This window comes from Hemiscyllium ocellatum, chromosome 12 (genome assembly GCF_020745735.1).
Source record: "Hemiscyllium ocellatum isolate sHemOce1 chromosome 12, sHemOce1.pat.X.cur, whole genome shotgun sequence".
In the NCBI taxonomy this organism is placed as follows: Eukaryota; Metazoa; Chordata; class Chondrichthyes; order Orectolobiformes; family Hemiscylliidae; genus Hemiscyllium; species Hemiscyllium ocellatum.
In genome coordinates this window covers 59,225,742-59,243,853 of record NC_083412.1, presented here as the reverse complement: position 1 = coordinate 59,243,853, position 18,112 = coordinate 59,225,742, and the positions used below count along the sequence as shown (strand labels likewise).

At 40.0% G+C, this 18,112-nt stretch overlaps 1 protein-coding gene across 1 annotated transcript in view; it reads right to left on the bottom strand.

Moving 5' to 3' along the window:
- The window catches only part of LOC132821074 (immunoglobulin superfamily member 3-like), a 202,710-nt gene that overhangs the window by 26,754 nt on the left and 157,844 nt on the right, over positions 1 to 18,112 (bottom strand). The window contains exon 7 of the mRNA XM_060833592.1: positions 1,268 to 1,675. Within this exon, the coding sequence (XP_060689575.1) occupies positions 1,268 to 1,675 (408 nt within the window). The remainder of the gene's footprint in view (positions 1 to 1,267; positions 1,676 to 18,112) is intronic.

The following is an 18,112-nucleotide window of genomic DNA, read 5'->3' as shown; positions in this document are numbered from 1 at the left end:
TCTCAGTTTTGATAAGAGTGTTGTAATTCTTATTTGCCCAATTATGTTATTTAATTCTTAGCTATTTCATAATTTTGTGAGTGAAGAAAGTTTACAATTCTGTCTCCACTATCATTTCCATAGGAGACGGGGTTGGAAAATTAACAGCCATTGCGTTTCACCCAGCACCTGAAAGTTGCAGACTGTGGTGTTTAAACTCATCCTCGACTGTGTTTTCTTTTAATTGGAGCTGGCACTCTTACAGCTCAGAAAATTCACCCAATTTCAACCACACACTTCTGACATCATGTTTTTTAAGTAATATGTTTAATGGCTTCCACAAACTAAAATGAAAGCAACCAACAGCAGAAGTGGAGATCACATGACAATGGTCAGCTCACTAGTAGGTCAAATAGTAATGAATTTTTCCACATAGATCTCTGCTGGGTGTACCGCTTGCTGCTAACTTGGCTTCTGATGGCTCTGCCTGATATGGAGAGCTGATGGCCTCTAAATGGCCAGCAGTTCTCAGGGGGAGAAAAATGTCCTTGATCCCAGGGAAGGTGGTCGATTGCTGGCCTGCTTATCACCTGAGTAGCACAGGTTGCAGTATGCATTCTCAATAGGGGATGACACAGTTCTCCACCTTATTGTCTGGATTAAATTCCACCAATAACCCTAGGACCTTCTGCTAGGTGTACCTACATCTTTATTTCAAATTGAACCTTTTATATCATATAAAAGTCAATGACGTCAGTATTTGTTTGTTAGCTTTGGAACTATATGGGGTCAACCAGTAAAGTATCAAACAAATCAAATTGCTCACATCAGTTCTAGCTCCAGGTTTAAAGCCATGAAAATGACAGCTAACACCAGGGTTCAAGTGTAGAAAATGTTGCACGTTGCTCATGCACTTGTGCTGCAAATAACACCAGCATGAAATCCCTTGAAACATTTTAATCAACTTTAAAATATAATTAGGTAGATTATTTTTGTCAAGGAAGAGAATCTGTAAAATATTATTCTTCCTTGGTCCTGAATTTCTCAAATGGTTGACATTGTCCAACACACAAATTACAAAGCATCATGACATTCATTCAGTCCTCACGTTTCTACCTCTTAAAAATTCTATATTACCCTTTAACCATCAAGAGGGCGTAGCTTCTGCCAATGCAGTTGTCAAGTGGGATGCATGGCTAGCACTCAGACCTTCTCTTCTCTCTTACTTATGAGGCAACTAACACCATTGCATAGAATATTTTTCACAAAGACAAAGTTGATTCAATACCTGGGCGTTGGACAGTGACAGTGGTCAGTCCAGATGTGTCCTCCCCAATTTTGTACCAGATGTTGTTGGGGCTTAGTAGCCATTCCTCCACATGACAATAGTATTTCCCACTATCACTAATGTCAGCTTTTAGTAAGACCAAGGTATAATGTCCAGCAAAAGGTTTTGCAACCTGCAGTCTCTCCTTCTTCTTGTCTCTTCCTAACCAGTCCTTGTACTCGACCACAGAATCACGGTTTGATTTCAGGATCAGCTTGTCCACTTTCTCCAGTGATTTTTGAACATGCCATTGCACAGAGAATTGAGAGTCTGGTCTTGTTTGATTTGTGATGTGGCAGTTTAAATGAATATTGTCATTTTCTTTCACGACAATGTTTCTTTTTACTTGATTGACGCTTAAAGTACAATCTGTAAGAAGAAAGATCAGGTCACATACAGAACAGTGATGAATACAAAATAAAAACTCATTTCTAAAATATTTTCCATTTTTTTCTCTTAAACATTTGAACAACCATAATAGTCTGCATTTTGTAGTCAATGGTGAAGTGACAACACTGGGGAGGGGGAGTCCAGAACTAGAGGACATAGGTTTAGGACGAGAGGGGAAAGATATAAAAGGGACCTAAGGGGCAACTTTTTCATGCAGAGGGTGGTACGTGTATGGAATGAGCTGCCAGAGGAATATGTGGAGGCAGGTACAATTGTAACATTTAAAAGGCATTTGGATAGGTATATGAATAGGAAGGGTTTGGAGGGATATTGGTCAGGTGCTGGCAGGTGGGACTACATTGGGTTGGGATATCTGGTTGGCATGGACGGGTTGGACCAAAGGGTCTGTTTCCATGCTGTACATCGCTATGACTCTATAACTTTCTTGTTGTTAATTTGAATCTGCTGCATGGTCAAGTGAATCTCCAGGTGTCCAGCAATTGTAATCTCAACAAGCAGAGTCAGAGACATCGGTCAGTTGCACTGAAGTATTTTCATAGACAGCAAACTCAGAAGCAAAATGCAGATCATGTTTCAAAGTAAGCAAAACATAACTGAGCCATACTTGTGGGATTAAGGCAAAATCTGAATGATCAAGAACAAGCTCCTAAAAAAAAATTAAAATATGATTTTGTTTCATATTTCAATGAAGAAATTTGGCTTTCCACAAACACTACATCAGTTTTCTGGTCCTAAAAAGGTTGGTTAACAGCAATGATAAATCTAGCATGCCAGCAAAACCCTAGTTAGACCTCGTTCAGTATGATGCAACGTTTCAATGACTTACTGCAAAACTCATAGCATAAAAAAGGCAGGCTCTCATCAGTGCTGCTATCTTTAATTGTTTGCCATTCAGCAATACTTTAACAAGACATGTTTGGCAAAATAAAGAATCACTGACAGCAACTTTCGGAGTTCTGTGTTCAATAACAAATGTGCAGACTCCAGAAATCGCTGTCAGTTTCAGAGGAGAATTGGTGATGACTGCTGACAGATTTGCCATCATTATTGTTGTAAACCCCAAGTCATCTTCTTCTGCAGCTGGGGCAAGCTCTTCACAAAAATCTGCACTGAGATAATTTACCTCCAAACGAGACAACTTTCTCCTCTACCTCATCTGTATGCTCCTCTCAGAGACTGCTAAAGAGTTACAGTGATTTAATCCATGTAACAGAGCAATCAACAGTGTTACAAGGATAGTTTGTAATTAATTCTGCTTGGATGCCTTACCTTTTGAAGGATTGTAGTTTACATAAAAGAGGTCATCGACAGCTCATTGTGGATATTGGAACAGTTTTAAAAATAAAATTTTCTTATAAACCACATACTTGGTAATTCCTTCTTGCTTTCCCCTGCCAGCCCTGGTTTGAACAGTGTCTGGTTTACAGAGGTTCTTGATTAATCTGGTTGAGTTAGAGGAAAGCCTGCTAAGAACATGTTAGTTGAGGACAGCCTACTAAGAACAAACAGATTTGGTAAATGCTTGTTAAGGATAAGCTGCCTCGCTGATTTCTCATTTCTGAAAAGGAAAACCTTTTGTTGAGTTCCGACGAAACCTATTTATTCTTTGGTGAGACTGACTGAGCTTGTATTTCCTGAGTAAGTTGTGTCTATAATTCTTCAAAGATAACTGTGTACCATTAGTGACTTGACCACTCATGCCAGAACAACAGAGCAACCCAACACTGGAATGTGCTATGCTTTATCCTTTTACCTTCAACAACAATCCCCATTGGCTAAAGTGTCGTTTTTTTTCCCAGAGAGCCCATCTCTGCAGAGGAATGGTTTATTTTCCCTTTTCTTGAGAAGTGTCTGTGCATTTTGCAAATATTTAAAGGGATAAGCTTTTATACTGTTATATTACTGATGGTAAATGTCAACCAATTATTTCTTGTTCATTGAGTAAGTTTTGTTCTATGAATAAATTGATAATTTTGTCTCATATGAAACCTTTAATAGATCTTGTTATTTTTAAAAACCTGATAAATAAAAAGTATTTCATTAATGAATCTTGGTACATTGTGGATTAGTAGGATGAGAGTGATGGTACTGTGGTAACATTGGACGGGGCAATGGCTGAAATTCATAATCATACGTCATCAAAATACATAGACTAAGTACACTATACAAGAACAGTTCAAATGTTATCCATTCAGTGAACAAACTGAGAGATGTTTGAGTCGTACTGATAGCTGTTCTACTACAGAAGAATTAAAGAGATTATTCGGTGGTGAGCTAGATATTAGAAGATACTGAGGTTTAGTGTGACCCCATTAGGCCCAGCGACAATGATAGCTACAAAACCTGACTGAGAAACAGAGAAAGATGTCCATATTTTAATTTTCACTGGAATAATATTGCAAAGATACTTTTTTTTGCTTTGCAATATTCATTGAGGCCATCAATGTGATGTACAACACGCATTATATCCGAAAAGCTGCTGTGTTTGCAGCCTTATTGTGTGAATCTGTACCACATTAATATTTAATCAAAGCATTCACATATTACCATACCAATTGTTATGTTACTCCTGCTGGTAACTTAAAAATAACTTGCAGATTGTAAATTCCTCAGATTGCATGGTAACATGCAAAGGAACTAAAACAACAAAAACACTTTCATTTGCAAACCAATTCCTGGAAAATGAATCACTGTATGGAATAGAAGGTTTTAGAATAATGTTTAAAAACAGCAATCACTCCCTTTCAGTATACTGTAGAGTATGTCGAAAACTACACTGCAGAAATGATGGCTGGAGGTCTAGGAATATTTTATAGACATTGCTGCCAAAATTCCATGGGTGTTCTGGCACACTTCTACCATATCTTCAGACACAATTCAGGAAAGCTCTGCAGTGAGGATCAGAGCCCAGGCATGACACCTTCTACAGATCCTTGTTGACAGCAGAATTGCTACCCACCATCTACAAGATGTGTGCTGTAAGGCTGGATATGATCATAGACAGGAACTCCCACACAGGAGTTCACAGACTCCTGGTTTCAAAGGAATAGTGGACAGGCAGCACAGTTGGGTGGGAGGATGTGTTTCAGCTTATCCATTTTCACATATGGGGCTCACCTGAATTACATTCTGGACCTATGAAGAATTCTCAGCAATTTTGTTATTCCTTGTAAATGGACCCAGATACATATTATATTCCATTGTGACAGGATTCATAGCATCCTCTCCAAAGCAGCAGTTGAGAGATGGACTGATTAGGATGGCTGCATATTATAATTATTTAAGTTAAATGACTTCTATTCTCATTAACCTTGGCGGAAGCATTTATTCTGGATGTGCCGAAGGTGTTCAAACCCCTTGTGCCTCAAGACATCCAAGCCTGGAGTCAATATGTGTTTAAAAATTGTTGCTTTAAGCAGCAGTGTTCAAAACAAAATGCTGATTTCAGAGTTTTGGAAAACAAACATTACAGTACTGACCTGCCACTAGCATGTCATCCACTTTAAATTAGCTGAGTGCTGCTGACTGTATTCCCCAAAATTGTACATGATCTGGCAAGCAAAGCAAATAGACTGAAACTATACAGACGACAGCTTCCAGACAAAAGGATTTAGAGAGCCTTGTGTGGCACTCTCAGGCTGTAGAGAAGCACAATGAACCTACTATACATAGTGATTAATGGAGCTGAGTGGATCAGGAATACATTAATCAATAATATGTTGCTGCACTATACTGAAGTTCATCTAATAAATGTCAGTGGTGTTCAGTAGTATTTGCTTCCACTCCAAGGACGCCTGTGATATCCCTCACATTATTTTGAAATATAAAATGGATCAATTATTTCCAAATTTTAAAAACAATGCCTTTAATTTCCCCACGTCAACATCATCCCTGCTAGCAGTTTCTAGCGGTGTATCATTATGGATATCTGAAAGAGAGCACAGTCTGCAAAAGGCGGCAGTCCAATTTACCACACATTCTGTACTCACAGTACTTCATTTAATGCCTCATTTCTTAGACAAATGCTAGTCCTGTCATGATGAATAGGTTTAGATAGATTAATACTTTGTTTACAGTAAGGATTGATGGCTGGAAAAATGAACCAAGAAATGAAATGAGAAAATATAAAGAAAGCATAGCAATTTTTTTTCTATTTCTGCACATTGAAAAATACTAGCGTAAATAAGCAAATATATGCAAGCTCATGTTATAGAGCCACAAAAAGAAAGGAAGGGGAATATCTAAGAGCACTATCTCCACTAGATTTTTAACTTTTTCTAGATTGTCATAGGATTAATCTCTTATGCACAAGAATGTGGACCCAGCTTCAGATACCATAAACAGGCAGACACCAGCACATAGATAAACATTGAATGTAGAACATACAACAATACAGCATAGTTCAGGCCCTTCGGCCCACAATGTTGTGCCAGCCTTTTATACTACTCTAACATCAAATTAACCTACTTATCCTTCATTTTACTATCATCCATGTGCCTATCCAAAAGTCACTTAAATGTCCCTAACGTATCTGACTCTACTACCACTGCTGGCAGTGCATTCCATACACCCACACTCTCTGTGTAAAGAACCTACCTCTGACATCTCCCCTAAACCTTCCTCCAAACATCTTAAAATTATGTCCCCTCATGATAGCCATTTGCGCCCTGGGAAAATGTCTCTGGCTATCCACTCTATCTATGCCTCTCATCATCTTGTACACCTCTATCAAGTCACCTCTCGTCATTCTTCACTCCGTTGAGAAAAGCCCTAGCTTCCTCAACCTTTCTTCATAAGACATGCCCTCCAATCCAGGCAGCATCCTGGTAAATCTCTTCTGCACCCTCTCTAAAACTTCACCAAGCGTGCTAAAATGAGGCAACCAGAACTGAACACAATCTTCCAAGTGTGGTCAAAACAGGACTTTATAGAGCTGCAGCATGACCTCACAGCTTTTAAACTCAATCTCCTTGCCAATGAAAGCCAATACACTGTATGCCTTCTTAATAACTCTATCAACTTGGGTGGCAATTTTGAGAGATCTATGGACATGGACCCCAAGATCCCTCTGTTCCTCCACACTGCTAAGAATCCTACCTTTAACCCTGTAATCTGCACTCAAATTTAACCTTCCAAAATGAATCACTTCACACTTTTCCAGGTTGACCGCCATCTGCCACTTATCAGCCCAGTTCTACATCCTGTCAATGGCCCATTGCAACCTACAACAGCCCTCCGCACTAGCCATCACTCCACCAACCTTCATGTTCATCAGCAAACTTACTAACCACCCTTCCACTTTCTCATCCAAGTCATTTAGAAAAATCACAAAGAGCAAAGATCCCAGACAGACTCACATGGAACACCACTAGTCATCGAGCTCCAGGCTGAATACTTTCCATTTACTACCCTCTGTCTTCCGTGGGCCAGCCAATTCTGTATCCAAACAGTCATATTTCCCTGCATGCCATGCCTCCTTACTTTCTGAATAAGCCTATCATGGGGAACCTTATAAAATGCCTTTCTAAAATCCATGAACACCACATCCACTGCTCGACATTCATCAACATGTTTTGTCATATCCTGAAAGTATTCAATAAGGTTTGTGAGGCCTGACCTGCCTCTCACAAAGCCATGTCAATTACCTCTAATCAAGCTATACTTTTCCAAAAAATCATAAATCCTTTCTCTCAGAATCCTCTCCAATAATTTGCCCACTACCCAACATAAGACTGATTGGTCTGTAATTCCCAGGATTATCCTTATTCCCTTTCTTAAATAAGGGAATAACATTTGCCACCCTCCAATCATCTAGTAAAACTCCAATGGACAGTGAGGACACAAAGATCATTGCTAAAGACGAAGCAATCTCTTCCCTTGCTTTCCGTAGTAATCTTGGGTATATCCCGTCTGGCCCAGGGTTCTTATCTATCCTCATATTTTTCAAAATTTCCAGTACATCCTTGTTCTTAACATCAACCTATTCAAGCATATCAGAAGAAAATGAGGACTGCTGATGCTGGAGATCAGAGTCAAGAGTGTGGCACTGGAAAAGCACAGCAGGTCAGGCAGCATTCGATGAGCAGGAGAAGTGATGTTACGGGCATAAGCCCTTCATCAGGAATCATCACCTACGACAACAACCCCATTACTTCTGCACATTACCAAAATCTGCCTCTCAATCTGCTCCTCGTGTCTCTGTTGCTACTGGGGGGGGGGGGGGGGGGGGGGGGGGAAGGTCTTTGAGATGTATGTACAACACAGGATCTGGATTTCATGTTCCCTGACCTGTGAGTTTGAAGATGGCATGGGGGATAGCAGGTAAGATGCAGAGAGTGGCCTTCTCTGCTGCCCAGTTCAGAAATTGGCAGACAGCCTGACTGTCCTTTGGTCTATTAAAGCATTTAAGTATCTAACGAATGGCCAATTAAAATGGTGACTCATTGGTTAGCATTACTGCCTCACAGCACCAGGGACCAGGGTTCAATTCCAGCCTTGGGTGACTGTCTCCATGGAATTTGCACATTCTGTCCGTGAGTTTCCTCTGGGTGCTCCAGCTTCCTCCCACAGTCAAAAGATGTGCAGGTTTGGTGGGATTTCAGGAATAGGATGGGATGCACTTCAGAGGTTGGTAAAAACCTGATGGACTGAATGGCCTCTGCCTGCACTGTAGGGATTCTCCAAAAGACCTAATCTGCTGCTACTGGCATTTTAACCGTGGTGGTGGAAAGCTCATGCCATGAAGGAAGCCCAGCATTCTTGGCTGTGTGACCTCAGGAAGTAATTGTAGTGGTTTGGACCGGCGGTTGGCGGGGGTGGGGGGGGGAGTGGTGGAAGAGTAGTTGGTGCTGTAATCCACACCATGGGCCTCTTGAACCTGACTGCCTCACAACCCCTCATCACCCCTTTTAGAGATAGGTTGACAGTCCTCATCAGATCCCTTACCAGGGATCTCTGGCTGGGCCTAGAGAGTTGGCAGCTTCAATTAGGTGTCCACTCTCTAAGGCAGGATGTGTTCCTGAGGTGAGGGTGGAGTTGCACCTGAAAGCGATTAACTGTGTTCTCTGTTATAAATTGCCAATAGACAAATAAGGAAACAAAGTTAGTGTAAGAAGAGTGAGACAAAGGCCAAAAGAGTATGAACTGGGAATTTTGTTTGAAGTGGGATTGTGGTGTTAAGGGACAAATAGTGGCATGGTGGCACAGTGGTTAGCACTGCTGCCTCACAGCGCCAGAGACCTGGGTTCAATTCCCGTCTCAGGCAATTCTCTTTGTGAAGTTTGCACACTCTCCCCGTGTCTGCGTGGTTTCCTCTGGGTGCTCTGATTTCCTCCCACAATTCAAAAATGTGCAGGTTAGGTGAATTGGCTATGCTAAACTGAACGCCGTAGTGTCAGATGAAGAGGTAAATGTAGGGGAATGGGTCTGGGTGGGTTGTGCTTCGGCGGGTTGGTGTGGACTTGTTGGGCCGAAGGGCCTGTTTCCACACTGTAGGTAATCTAATCTAATCTAATCAACATTATAGAAGAAAAAATGGGCAGCATGGTGGCACAGTGATTAGCACTGCTGCCTCACAGCGCCAGAGACCTGGGTTCAATTCCTGCCTCAGGCGGCTGACTGGGTGGGTTTCCTCCAGGTGCTCCGGTTTCCTCCTACAGTGCAAAAATGTGCAGGTTAGGCGAACTGGCCACCTAAATTGCCTGTAGTGTTAGGTGGAGGGGTGAAATGTAGGGGAATGGGTCTGAGTGGGTTCTGCTTCGGCGGGTCGGTGTGGACTTGATGGGCCGAAGGGCCTGTTTCCACACTAAGTAATCTAATCTAAAAAAATGTCGTCTCTAGACTGAAAGGTGAGCAAAAGCGGATAAAAGCTATGGATTAAAAAGCCTATTTGCAATGAGACCAATGGGTGAATGACATCTGGAACAATGCAATGAGAGTGCAGAGAAAGCAGCTACTTTGGTGAGCAGGATAGGTGAATGTTTCCAGTCTTTCAAGTAAAGGTAAGACTTTCAGTTTGTATTTAGGTCTCTAGCCTTTTTCTCTTTTCTGAAAAATAGCTCAAGTATGAGATAGATTCTTATGCTTTTAAGAGATAATTAAAATAATAATAAGTGTAAAAAACAGGCATTCTTGAGTAATTACTTCATAACTTAAATATGTTGGTGGTGGCAGGACTGGTGATGTGTTGCTGCTGCAATAAGTGGGAGTTTCTGGACACCAGGGTGATCCAGAGTTAACGCATCTGGATTAAGTGCTTCCATTCTGAGCAATTTCAGATCCAAGTTGAGGTGCTGGAGTCCAAATTGTATCACATCAGGGCTGGGAAATGTACATGGACACATTGTTCCAAAAGTCGTCACACCATTCAGACTAGGTCATTAAAATTCAAATTTGGTCTGTCATCAAGGGCAAAATGGTTTGTAATGGAGTTTAATGCGGACAAGTGTGAGGTGATTCAATTTGGTCAGAGTAACCGGAATGCAAAGTACTGGGCTAATGGTAAGATTCTTGGTAGTGTAGATGAGCAGAGAGATCTCAGTGTTCAGGCACACAGATCCTTGAAAGTTGCCACCCAGATTGATAGGGTTGTTAAAAAGGCATACAGTGTTTTAGCTTTAATTAATAGAGGGATCGAGTTCCGGAACCATGAGGTTATGCTGCAGCTGTACAAAACTCTGGTGCGGCCGCACTTGGAGTATTGTGTACAGTTCTGGTCACTGCATTATAAGAAGGATGTGGAAGCTTTGGAAAGGGTGCAGAGGAGATTTACTAGGATGTTGTCGGATATGGAGGGAAGGTCTTACGAGGAAAGGCTGAGGGACTTGAGGCTGTTTTCGTTGGAGAGAAGGTTGAGAAGTGACTTAATAGAGCCATATAAGATAATCAAAGGGTTAGATAGGGTGGACAGGGTGAGCATGAGGAGGCATAGCTTTAAATTGAGGAATGATAGATATAGGACAGATGTCAGAGGTAGTTTCTTTACTCAGAGAGTAGTAAGGGTATGGAATGCTTTGCCTGCAACGGTAGTAGATTCGCCAACTTTAAGTGCATTTAAGTCATTGGACAAGCATATGGACGTACATGGAATAGTGTAGGTTAGATGGGCTTCAGATTGGTATGACAGAAGGGTCTGTACTGCACTGTAATGTTCTATGTTCTATATTCTACGTATGCGGACCTAGGGAATAGTGTTCAAGGAGCTTCAGCCCCTGTGATTATCCAACAAGTTTTTGTAAACTTTGTGGATGTGAATGGAGACTGCAGGGAGGCTGAACACACTGACCATGACACTATGCTATGGGGAGGAAATAGGAATGCAGTGGTTTTAGTGGACTGTTTAATTAGGGAGATAAACACTGTTCACTGTAGTGTGAGCACAAATTCCAAAGGCTGTCTTTATCAGCCTGGTGCCAGGTTAAGGACATCTCCTCAGGGTCGGAGAGGAACTTGGAATCAGAGGGGAGGGATCTAAGTGTCATCATTCAATTTTGGGAGAAGGGATATGTAGGTTTACAAAGCAAAAGGATATGCCGTTACAAGGCAGTTATTTGGAAGTTGTAGCATATACAAACATAGAAAATTAGGACCAAATAAGGAAAATGGGGAAAGAAAATGGCAAAGGTACTGTTGTTGGCTCTTTATTTAAATGTGCATAGTATTCTAAATAAAATAAATGCAAACAGTAGCACAAGTTGAGGTTAATAGGGTTAACAGCCATTATGGAGACATGGAAACAAGAAGGTCAAATCTGGGGACTAAATATTCATTAGTTTACGGATTAAGGTAGTTGGTTAGCTCAGTTGGCTGGACAGCAGGTTTAAAAGCAAGGTGTTGCCAACAGTACGGGCTCAATTCACCTTCTCATCCTCTCGCCTTGTCTGAGGACTAGTACCCTCAGGTTAAACCACCACCAGTCATCTCACCCTCAAGCGAAAGCAACCTGATTGTCTAATAAGACATTAGTGTCGTTATGTTTACCTGATACATGACTTCAAAAGAACAAACAGGAAGGAAAGGATGGTGTGGTCGCCTTGCTTGTATGAGATGGAGTAAGTATGATAGCAAGAAATGATGTTTGATTAGAAAGTTTAGAATCCATACGGATGGAGGTAGGAAATTACAAGGGGAAAAAAGACACTGGTGTGAATAGGCTCCATGATCCTATGTGTAGCTATGCTGTATGACAAATAATAAATCAGGAGTTAAAGAGGGCTTGAAAAAGGTAGAACATTAATCATGGTGACTTTAATCTTCATGTAGATCAGAAAAAAAAAACAAATTGGCAGAGGTAGTCACGAGGAAGAATTAATACAATGTATTTTGGACAGTTTTCTAGAACAATATGTTGTTCATTGAACTAGGGATCAGACCATTTTGAATGTGTAATAAGGCAGGTACAATACATGATCTCAGAGTAAAATATCCCTTAGGAAACAATAACCACAGCATGGTAAAATGATGCTTTCAGTTTGAGAATGACAAACTTGGACAGAAACAAATGTGCTAAATTTAAATAAGGTAATTGCAAAGAAAGGAATACACAGTTGGATAAAGTAGACTGGGAAATTAGTTCCAATGAAACATAGAAAACAGCAGCAAGTAAACCATTCAGCCCTTCAAGTCTGATCTGCCATACAATATCATCATGGCTGATCATCCAACCTGTTCCAGCCTTCTCTCAATTTAGCAGAAGAAAATGGCTGTACAGCAATGGTATATTAGTTCATGACTCACAAAAAAGATATGTCCCAGAGAGAAATAAGGTTTCTTGGAAGGGGACAAATCAAACATGGTTAACCAACAAAGTTAAGAATAGCATCAAATTGAAAGGAAAATAAACAATATGGCAAAGATTAGTGCTAAGTCAGAGGATTGGACAAGTTTTAGAAACCAAAATATGACTAAAAATATTATAAAGAGGGAGATCATAAACTTTGAGAGCAGGCTAGTAAGTATTTTCAAAACATAATATCATTAATACATTATATTATAAATATATATGTATATATATTTAAACATGTATTATTAAATATATAAAAAGGAACAGAGAGACTAAAGTGAACATAAGCCCTTCAGAGAATGAGGTTGAGGAAATAGTAATTGGGGAACCATGAAATGGAACCATAAGGAGGTGAATAAATACTTGGCATCAGTCTTCATGGTAGAGGACACTTTTGGCATTATAAAATGATTAATCAAGGGCAAGAGTGGAGAGGAAGTACGTACAATAATTATTATTGGAAAAAAAAGTACTAGGGAAACTAATAGTGCTAAAGGCAATGGACCTGATGGATTGCATCTGGGAAGTAGCTATGGCGATAGTAGATGCATTGGTAGTAATCTTTCATGAATCCTTAAATTCAAGAAAAGTCTCAGCAGATTGCAAAACTGCCAATGTAATGTCTTTTTTTAAAAATGGAAGAAGCCAAATAAAATGACTATAGTTCACTTAGCTTGATATCCATCTTTGGAAAAGTGTTGGAGTCTATTTTAAAGGATGTAATAGCACAGCATTTTAAAAAATACATAATCAAGCACAGACAGTCGGATACATGAAGGGGAGATTATATGTGGCAAATTTATTGGGCCATTTTGAAAAGGTAACTGGCAGGATAGATAAAGGGGAACCAGTGCATGTAATCTACTTGGATTTCCAAAAGATGTTTGATAAGGTAACACATATAAGACAACTTAATGGTGTTGGGGATAGTATATTAGCATGAACAGAGGATTTGTTAACTCACACAAAGTAGGGAATAAGATATGGGACACTTTTAGGATGGCAACTGTAATAATGGAGTTCCACAGGAACAAGTGCTGAGTTCACAATTATTTACCTGGGTGAGGGAAGTGAATGTATTATCACCAAATGTGTGGATGATGCAAAAATAAATGGGAAGACAAGTAGTGAGGATGACACAAAAAAGAGGGACTTAGACAGACAGGTTAAGTGTGCAGTAAATTGGTAGTTGGGATATAATGTGAGAAAATATGAGGTTATGCATATTAGTATGAAAAATGGAGGAGTTGAACATTATTTAAATGGAGAAAAACTGCAGAAAGCTACAGCGTCATGTTTAGAAGGTAAAAATAAGGATATTTTATTCAATGGGTGAATGACTAACTTTTACATGTACATCTTACGGTTTATGGGATTGTTACGGGATTTACGGAATCTCCCACTAGAATCATCTTAGCAAATGATGTGCAGATTACATGCACTGTAAAGTTCAGCTCATAAAGCCACACAAATAAACATAACTTGGAGCTGCCGCTGTTGGATTGGGGTGGACAAAGTTAAAAATCACACAACACCATGTTATAGTCCAACAGGTTTATTTGGAAGCACTGCTTTTGGAGTGCCGCTCCTTCATCGGATGGTTGTGGAGGTTAAGATCATGTTCACAGAATTTATAGGCAAAGGAGTCCAGTGCCATGGGGGTGTGATATAGTAAACAATCTTAGATTAGAACTTTCATCTTTTATAATGGAATATGCTGGTTTCTGTTCTTTGATATGTAAATCTCAGAGCTTCTTTTCAATTACATTCTCAAGATAGCTCAGCTTTTTAAACAATAGGTGTGAAGTCTGTCCCAATGCTATGTCAGACTGACAAACCCTCTGTGTAGTTTAACAACATTTTATATGGATTCATGCAGTGTTTGAGCAAAATGAAATGTAATTCTGCAATAACAAATTCACCCCATAAGCTTATATGTATGTGCATGTAGGAATGATAGATTGAGTGTACGTATGAGTGTGCGTGTGGGTGTGTGTGCACATGATAGTGGGTGTGTGTGCACATGATAGTGTGTGTGTGCTTGGCTAAGTGTGTGTGAGTATGATGGGGTATGTGTGAGTAGGTGCGTGTGTCGGTATGAATGCGGGGGGTGTACGAGTGTGCATATTTGCCAAGAGAAATTACAGTTAGACATAGATAGGAACAGAATTACATGACTGCATAAATTTTTAAAATCAAAAGATCTTGTTTTAATTTTATTACAACTAATTTATATTGTTTATTTGTTACATTTTTGTCCTCTATTCCTACTGCATCATTTTTTTCTTTTCTCTATCTATGCAACCTTAACATCATCTTGTGAATTAAAAAAAAACATTTGTTTGAGAAACAAAAGTGTCTTTCAACAATGACTTTGAAACAATCAGAACCTAATGATATGCCAGGAGCTCTAGAATAGTCAGAACTAGAAATGGAAAGGGTTAATGATCTTGAGAATGGGACTATTAATAGGTCAATCTGTATTTCTAATTACAGCTCCCTGTTGGTAAGTAACATAGCAACAGATTAAATACACCAATTATGTTATCGAGGGAAAACTAAATAAAAGGATTTTTTTAGTCCAAGCAAAGTAATACAGTCTGTGCCAGGTAAAACACTTTATTAGAGGTTGTCAGTCAAATCCTGCTCAACAGAACTCTGCTGGAGCCATCTTAGAATAAAGGTTGAAATGTTATTTTATCCCTTTTGGCATTATAACTGAGCAATCATTCAAGGTAATTTGTGCTATCCTTGTCAATGGATCGGAAATACATAGTAAGTGATTAGGGACTGATTTAGGATGACTAGCGCACAAAAAAGCTGAATGCACATTTGAAGGAGGAAGAATGTCTTTCATGTTCAAAGTCTATGAAATTCAAAAGGCCTGAAATGAATATAAGGAGTGCAAACTCCATGCTGCCAGCTCACTACCATTATTGTAACACAGCCAGTGTCATGTGCATTTTTCAGTGGCTGCATGTCTCAGTGGGATGTGAAAATTCATAAGAGACTAGCACTGATGAAAGCTTGTCTGCATTTCTTAAAGTCTGTCTGCATCTCTTAAAATATAAGTGCCATCTAGCTGTCGCAGTTGCTAGAAGAAGAGAGAATCCGATGATGATAATCCCTGAAATATGACACAACTCTGTTGCAACTCTGGCAGCATTAGTTCAGGAGATGGATATTGGACAAGGAGGGCTTCCATTCAGACACTGCAAAGGCACTGTCATGGTCAATACTTGCAACATTGCCATGAAGATCAGGGTGCAGTGCTGTACAATGTTCAATAACCTCATGCGAGTGGTTGACATCAGTGAGTACATTTTCAAGCCTATTCTTCCCAGCAAGAAAGTGAAGCATCAATCAATTTATGCACTGTAGCCCCAAACCTGATACAACATAGTAGCAGCATGGTCAGTTTCAAAGATAGCAGCAGAAAGTCACTCAACAACTGAGTTTTGCAGTGAAAACGCAGAGAGCTGCAGTTACCAGTGTTCAGATTGGTTTACTCAGGGTTGCTCAGCAATACAATAATCCATCCTCTAACACGTTACTAGGATTGTTGAGGCACCAACACAAGGAAACAGCAGTGGGTCTGCAAAATACAAACTACTGTTATCTCTCGGAATGGTAATATTCATCCTTCCATTACTGCTACTCCACCAGTACTCTGTCAGCTCATTAGCCCATACTGAGGTGGTGTTGTCCCACAACAGGACCGCCACAGATTGCAAGGTCAGCTTCAGTTTCCACCATTGTAAGCTATCAGCCTTCCTCTAGCTGTGTTGTAGCCAAAGGAGTGGCACTTTTTTTTATTCTTTCTCGGATGTGGGCATTGGTGACAAGACCAGCATATTTTGCTCATCTTGAACTGTCCTTGAACAGAATGGCTTGCTGGGCCATTTCAGAGGGCAGTTAATCCTTAAAGACATTGTTGTGGGTCTGGAGTCACACATAGGTCAGACTTACCACCCCATCTCTTCTGCAGAGGAATATGATTGACAAGCAAAGGCACTATTAAGATAGGTACTGGAGAAACACCCAGGGAGATTAGTTCATTTTTGTAAGCAATGTTGCATTCTTTAATTGATCAAGTTAGATTGGAGTGTTTTGTGTTGGTTTTATTTCAGCTTTGTGGGGCCGTAATATTCAGCACCATTGGGCTGTTGAAATGGGACTACTGCTGAGTGGGAAATTGGAAATGTATTCTGGCACTGCAGTTGGATAGAGCAGATTCAGAATCACTTATTTGGAAATGGGATGAGTTGCTTGCCTTCTTGCGGCTCCTTTTTCTTCTCTTCAGTCACTTGCTGTATATCAGGTGGCAATATCAGTGCCCTTATGAAACTGATGAAAGTGTACAAGACACAGGGTACTATGAAGTATCATCATATACAACTGGAAGTGAAGGTGGGCCACTCTGTCCCACAAACTTCCAGATCCATTCAGTAAGATCAGTGATGATCTGATTGTAATATGTAATCTACATTCCTACCTCTCTGTGATGACCTTTCACCCTTTGCTTGTTAAAGAACTATCAAGGACTCACTTCCACTCCCTTCTGAGGAAGAGCATTCCAATGACTCATCAAACTCTGTCATCAAAACACTTCATCTCTGTCTTAAAATGGGTGACCCTTTATGTTGAAACATTCTCCCACTCAACACCCACCCTGTCAGAACTCCTCAAGTTCTTATATGTTTTAACTAAGTTAGCACTAATTCTTCTAAACTCCAGTGATGTAAACCTAGGCTGTCCAACGTTTCCTCAGATGACAACCACCTGTTGCAGGTATTAGTCGAGTAAATCTTCTATGAAGTAACTCCAATGAATTTACATCATTCCTTAAATAAAAACATAAATACTGTACTCGAGATGTGGTCTCACCAATGTCCTGTATAACTGAAGCATAATCTCTCTACTTTTATATTGAATTCTCTCTAAATCAATGATATTACTCTAATAGCTTTCGTCATGATAACGTTTTGTAATGCAGGCATCCAGGTGCCTCTATATCCTCTCACAACTCAGTTAATATGCTTCTCCTTTATTCTTCCTGCTGAAATGAAATTTCCCAAATTTCCATTCCATGCCTTCCCCTCTTTTTGAAGAAAGGAGTTACATTAGTTATTTTCCATTCAAATGGAACATTTCCCAAATCTGGGAGTTTTGAAAGATAAAAACCCTTTGACTATCAAATTAGCCATTCCTTTTAAGACCTTAGAAGTCCATCAGGTTTACTGGTCAGTTCATGCTCCAACGTGTGGGATTACTCAATGGAAGTCCAAGCTGTTGAAGAGCCACTTCAGTAATTGATTGTGTGAATGATGAAATGTGGAATGCAGTAGAGTCACAAACCAGGTGATCGGTAGCTGGCCCTTGTGATCGATAACTACCCTCCAGTCTCCTGTGCTGATGGTTTTAAGGGCACAGTAGAGGTACCATAGCAGCTGCCAGGAAATTAGAGCACTGACTGACATGATACACATGATGAGTACAATCAAAGTTCTGCTGTATATTGAGCTTGCAATTCAAGTAGATTTCTGAATACACACGTGTTGTCTGTAAAATAATATAAAGGCAGATAATTACTCCTTGCAAAGTGAGGAAGCTTG